The sequence below is a fragment of the Nematostella vectensis genome, chromosome 13 (assembly GCF_932526225.1).
Source record: "Nematostella vectensis chromosome 13, jaNemVect1.1, whole genome shotgun sequence".
NCBI classification, from domain to species: domain Eukaryota; kingdom Metazoa; phylum Cnidaria; class Anthozoa; order Actiniaria; family Edwardsiidae; genus Nematostella; species Nematostella vectensis.
Genome location: NC_064046.1, coordinates 12,818,393 through 12,824,918, shown reverse-complemented (window position 1 = coordinate 12,824,918; position 6,526 = coordinate 12,818,393). Strand labels below are relative to the sequence as shown.

Here is a 6,526-nt window from a genome sequence, read left to right as displayed (position 1 = left end):
CGACATTTTATTATTTCCGTTATTTTTACTCTTTACTTTCATCGTTAATCTACTTAAATTCGGCCAATTCAGAATCTGCGCCATGCATTTCCTGTTGCATCAATTTTTTTAGTCAATTATTAATCCATAATTAATTAATTTATAACTAATCAATCCTAAATAATTTTTAATCTTGTTTATACATGAAATCTGGTACAAAAGCGAATACTAGCTTAGATTCACCAATGGCCGACAGAGACCGATAATTCTTCCCGACTACCTACAAATTATGGAAATGGCGGGTAGGTAGGTAGGTAGGTAGGTAGGTAGGTAGGTAGGTAGGTAGGTAGGTAGGTAGGTAGGTAGGTAGGTGGGTGGGTGGGTAGGTAGGTAGGTAGGTAGGTAGGTAGGTAGGTAGGTAGGTAGGTAGGTAGGTAGGTGGGTGGGTGGGTAGGTAGGTAGGTAGGTAGGTAGGTAGGTGGGTGGGTAGGTAGGTAGGTAGGTGGGTGGGTGGGTAGGTAGGTAGGTAGGTAGGTGGGTGGGTGGGTGGGTGGGTGGGTAGGTAGGTAGGTAGGTAGGTAGGTAGGTAGGTGGGTGGGTGGGTAGGTAGGTAGGTAGGTAGGTAGGTAGGTGGGTGGGTGGGTAGGTAGGTAGGTAGGTAGGTAGGTAGGTAGGTAGGTAGGTAGGTAGGTAGGTAGGTAGGTGGGTGGATGGGTAGGTAGGTAGGTAGGTAGGTAGATAGATAGGTAGGTAGGTAGGTAGGTAGGTAGGTGGGTGGGTGGGTGGGTAGGTAGGTAGGTAGGTGGGTGGGTGGATGGGTAGGTAGGTAGGTAGGTAGGTAGGTAGGTAGGTAGGTAGGTGGGTGGGTGGGTGGGTGGGTGGGTGGGTGGGTGGGTGGGTGGGTAGGTAGGTAGGTAGGTAGGTAGGTAGGTAGGTAGGTAGGTAGGTAGGTAGGTAGGTAGGTAGGTAGGTGGGTGGGTGGGTAGGTAGGTAGGTGGGTAGGTGTCCGTCGGATGAGGTGTCCGTCGGCCCTCCGAAAGTAAACTTCTGACAATGCCGATTTAATTTGTCAATCGGTCAAGGCAGTGACAACAATGCCAGGTCAGCGGTGTTTGCATGCTTTTGTTGAAGAATCTGTTTCATTTTATTTTCCTATTTTGGCAGCTTGGTAACTTCACCGAGAAAGTGCCATAGGGAGCCTGGATCCGAGCAAGAAGGCAGACCTTGTGATACTGTCCGCCGACCCGTGTGACACCCCACCTTTAGACCTGGAAAGTCTACGGGCTTTCCAAGCGAAAGAATGCGATGATTGATGGGCGCTTCGTGCAAGTATATGGAGATTGAGTAGGATGAAAATAAGAGCGCGGGAATAAAACTAGCGTGAAGCACATTTTCTCGTATATGGACAATTTCCCCAATTCTCTTTTGTCTTTCTATTTTTCAACTTTCCATGAGTTTTTTTTACATATCACAGCCCATCGTGGACGGTTATATAAGTTTTCGTGAAGAACATATGTATCATCATCGAATGAGAAACTAAAATCTTAAAATGAAGCCATTTTAGTCAACGGTTTTAAATCAAATTGTTAAGCAGTTAAATCGCATTTCACTCCAGAGACTGTAGACTTATTTTCATAAAAAATTTTACCCCAGATAAGATACTCCAATCATCCGCGGCCAAGCGGAACCGGAAACAATTCATAGAGCAGAAAGGTTTATACTTCTGTGAGGCCCCGAGTAATACACCCAGTCAATTGAAACCACGGCACCCCGACATCCGGGTCTTAGCGGGGAAATTAACATTCGTGTGGTGTGAAATGCGCGTTACTTTCCCGGCAACCGGGGCCTGCGATGACGCTGTTGAAACCCCCGATACATGGCCCCGGTGTTTTCCGATAACGTCCCATTATCGAAAGCCATACCTTTCTTTGAGCTGCCATGTTCAAACTAAACTTCGGGCCCTCTCTAGTATTTCCAGCACAGGCTACCCCAAATTTAAAAATCGACAGACATCGATAGAGAGTAAAACTAATTTTTTTTCAGTCAATACCAGAGATAAAGATTTGCAAGTATCTTTATTAAAAGATTATAATTTGAATATGCCGGGAAAAAACTGGGGAAGTCCAACGCAATTTCCGGTTCAGCGTTAATTTCCCGCACACTTTCCCGGCCTGTTGAGGGCTTCTGTTAAATCCCCTGGCCCCCGGTGGACAACAGATGTTAAATAGGTGTTAAATCCCCCGCATGACCGCGTTATCGTGGCGTTATAAAGAGGAATATTAGCTATACTAACGTCTATCCATTTATTTAAAACACATCGTTTTAAGACAAAAGCACTTGAAAGCGTAGATCCTTCTTTATCAATAAGCATCCGTAAAATAAAAAAACGAAAATCCGTTTCATGGTTGAATCGAAGACACATTGACTTTTGACCTGGTGCAAATGCGGAGCGCGAAATTATTATGAGATCGCTAAGAGGAAGAGCAAGCGGCCCAACACCAAAACTGCCGTTTTGCCGTTTGGGGTATTTTATTTAAAATTGGCGAAAATGGAGTGACATTAGCTCTATTTTAGCCGAAATCAAGGGATTTTTCTGTTATACTATAAGTAACGAATTTGAAATTTACAATATTAGACAATTTCTGCAATCACAGCCTTTGTGCAGACGTACAGATATTACACAATTTGAGCGTCGGATCCTTTTCAACATAATGGATTTCGTTACTTTTTCACATGTCCGTAACTTACTCCTTTGAGAGCCCTTCAGTTATTTCAATTTCCTCTACTTTTACAAAAATTTGATATTCGACTCTTACCATTCATAAAAAAATCCTTCAACGATTCAGTTCCTAAAGATACAGTAAAAATAACACTAAAGCACGATTAAGTAAAGATACTCCCGCATTTCAAGGACACTTAACACATTTTGTGTTCCTAAGGCTTTTCTTGGCGGGAGTCCTAAATTTTGAGGAGACTTTGGATTTTTTGGGCCTTTTTACATGTAAAAAGAGCGAAACAACAATTGTCTACAAAAGAGTAAAAATACCCTTTAGTTCCAGGGAAGGTATAAATTTATACAATCCCAAACAGTCCCGGAGTTCAAATATGAATGTATAAATTTATACAGTCCCGGAGTTCAAATAGGAATGTATAAATTTATACAGTCCTGGAGTTAAAAAAGGAATGTATAAATTTATACAGTCCCGGAGTTCAAAAAGGAATGTATAAATTTATACAGTCCCGGAGTTAAAAAAGGAATGTATAAATTTATGTAGTCCCGGAGTTCAAAAAGGAATGTATGAATTTATACATTCAACAATTGTTGTTTCGCTCCTTTTTAAATGTAACAGATACTGACAAATAAAAGATTTTGACATATCTTCCGGTTAACATTGACATTTTTATCGGTTATAGCTAAAACACTCATTGCTTTCTTTTATGAAACACGTCATTCGAGGTAATTTCTATTTCGCTTCTTTATAAATACAATAAATGATAAGAAATGGACGTTTTAGACATTCCATCCCGGAACACATAATCATTTGTGCCACGAATCGTAAAATTATCGATTGACTTCTTAACGTAAAAGGACGGGGGATTCATATTTAGTGAAATTAGCAAATTTTTAAGGCGAGTCTTGAGAAAATCGTATATTCTTGCCATTTCTTGCTAAACGGCAAAACGGCATTTTCTCCTGACGTGCTGTTCCCGTGGTAGATTGTAGAATGGAGTCGACGCGCCAGGGAATGTAAAAACAATTCACGTAAATTCTACGAAGAAGAACAAAGGTGAATCAAGGTAAAACTACTACACCAAGTATTGACGCAATTATATTCAGGCGATGGTCAGAAGTACGGAAATTCCCAAATAAGGGCATGCTCGTTGGCGGGCAAACTAGACATCTTGTGTGCGTGACAATCCGAGTCACGCCTAATTTTTACAGGTGGAAGTGGTTTTTTAGGTTTCGCTGTTTATCCATACCCAAATCCAATCCAGAAATTTTTTTACAAGGAGGCAAACTAAAAATCGGGTTCATAGTAGGGAGATGAAGATGTTTTTATGAACGTAACCGCGTAACAGAACCAACATTTCAGAAATCATTATGGACACAAGTCTAGCGATGGCACATTCCATGTCCACCAAATCTGCACTTTAGAATTACTTATTAAAGGATTAAAACATGTCTAAAAAGGTGAAAAGAGTTTCCTGAGTGTACTTTAATTCACCGTTTCTAACTCCCCTCACAGACAGGCGGAAAACGGGGGATATTTGTTGAACAGTCAAAGACAGATAAAACTTACTGGCTAATTTGGGCACGCCATAATACCCTGTCAATTCGTGGACTATGGGGGCTTTGTTTGCGAGTCAAAGAACTGATAACAATAGCGCTGTTTCGCTCATTTTACTGGATAAGAGCTTAATCGCGGAGATAAAGAATAACATTTCAGGCCTCGCTGTTTAATTAAGTCAGCTGACAAAAGAACGGAACACTTCGCATTAGAGTCAGCCGAACGACTCACAACACACCCTCACAACGCTCAGGATAGTTGGAGCAAAGTACCTGCCAAATCCATAGTCCAAAATGTCTTACAAAGAAGAGCAGTTGACCGAGTTCAGGGACGGCTTTATGCTGTTTGACCAAATTGGAGATGGAAACATCAACTACGACCAGATCGGCAAAATGCTCCGAGCGATGGGCCTGAACCCCATTGATGGTGAGGTGAAGAAGGTGGAGGCGGATTTTAAGACGAAGGAGCGAGTCTCGTTTGAGGAGTGGCTACCCATCTACACCGAGTTTAGCAAGAAGAAACCCCCAGCCAAGGAAGATTTCCTTGAGGGTTTGAAGGTCTTTGACCGTGAGGCTAACGGCAAGATCGACTCAGGCACGTTCAGAGGGCTTCTGTGCAACAGAGGTGACAAAATCACAGAAGAGGAGGCGGACGCCATCTTGGCCGGACACGAAGACACAGTAAAGGGTGAGGTCGACTACAACGAGCTTATCGACTTCGTTATGGCGGAATAAGCACGAGAATTCTATAGTCTGCACCTTAACACAAGAAATACAAACATTTTGGGACCATTTTTTGAACACTGGAAGGAGTTTCAAGCCATCGGGTAACTGGGAACCTTGTCTTGAGAGAATGTCTTCACGGAACCAAAAAAAACAAGAATCACATCTTTTAAGATAAGTTACTCAGCCCGTTGCACTTAATTAAAAGAACAATTAGGTATTTTTTAACCACCAAAATCTTTGTATCTTTGTAAAAACTCTTGAACAGAGATGAAAAAGGCAGCGTCCTACGAATCCTTATTAATTTTAACCTTCTGACCATCTCTCGAAGAGTGTTGTGTCGTTCGGAATATCCTGTAAATTATAATAAACGTTTAATTTTCTTGATGAATATTTTTACCAAGATGTTTTGATTTTAGGTTTTCCACCCCACTGGTTATGAAGCAGGTTTAATCGAGCATTCAATGACGATCACTTGTTCGCACTTATCATTGAAATGGCTACCAAACCACTCATCACCCGTGAAAAATAGTACAAAAAAATACGAATGTGCGGTTCACAATCTCTCTAGCACAAAGAGCAAAGTATCAGTATGTTTCACACGGTCTATAATTAGGGACTTATAGTTCTTCTACAATGCCTTTTTTCCGGAGGATAAAAGAATTAAACGCATGAGAAGTTTTAGGCTTTTGGAGCGTTGTGGTGACAATAAAAGCGTTAAATTGGCGTTAAACGAACCTAACTTAATGCGCACGGCTTTTTAGTTTCTCGGTTGTGAGGACTGCTATTTCATATTCGCTTTTCTACTATATCTTTAAATGAAATAAACAACAGAATTCGCCGTATCTGAATTATCTTGATATCTTCTCAAAAAAGATTTAAATTTGTGTCTATTCTGTTTAGTGCATTAAATGTTAAAACACTCCCTTTAAAATAGTTACATCAAGTAACATAATCTTCCTTTTCACTGTGTTTGAAGCCGTGTCGTTTCACCTTTCGGGAAAATACGATCCTTTTGAATCTAAAACAGACGGATCCGTGTGGTAACTCGTTTAATGTTGTCGTGATGTACCTCGAATAGCTAGGGTCAATGTTTAATCCTTCTTGATAAGATGCTTATATCATAATATGGCTAGAAGACAGTGCTATGACTTATCAACGTATTCACAGTCAACGGTTGTTTTTTTTTCATTTCCTAAATTGTATTCTTTAAACATATTTAAAATTAAAAATAATTTACATTATTATCTGATCCATCTTACTACTTATCTAGATTTAGTAAAAAAAAAAGATTAAAATCGCTATAGTGGAGCCAGGATTTTAGGAGCGAGGACAATTTCCAAACAAAACGTTCATTTACTTTATTTTATTTATTTTTTACCAGGGAGCGATGTAAAATGATCGTATTGTCGAGGATATCGTTAGATAGAATATAACAAAATTCCAACTGTATAAACTATCTAGCTAAAAAAATACAAAAATATAAGTGCAGTTGAAGGCACATCACTTATTAAAATTTCTCTAAAAATTTCGACT

At 40.2% G+C, this 6,526-nt stretch overlaps 1 protein-coding gene across 1 annotated transcript; it reads left to right on the top strand.

Annotated features, from left to right (window-relative positions):
• The first annotated feature begins 4,457 nt into the window (after positions 1–4,457).
• Positions 4,458–5,290, top strand: LOC5519548 (myosin-2 essential light chain). The gene has a single exon (XM_001639399.3). The coding sequence runs from the start codon at positions 4,562–4,564 to the stop codon at positions 5,000–5,002; it is 441 nt and encodes a 146-aa protein (XP_001639449.1). The 5' UTR covers positions 4,458–4,561; the 3' UTR covers positions 5,003–5,290.
• Positions 5,291–6,526: the final 1,236 nt, after the last annotated feature.

Coding starts and splice junctions, on each gene's coding strand:
- LOC5519548 (XM_001639399.3), top strand. CDS start 4,562: ATGTCTTACAAAGAAGAGCAGTTGACCGAGTTCAGGGACGGCTTTATG.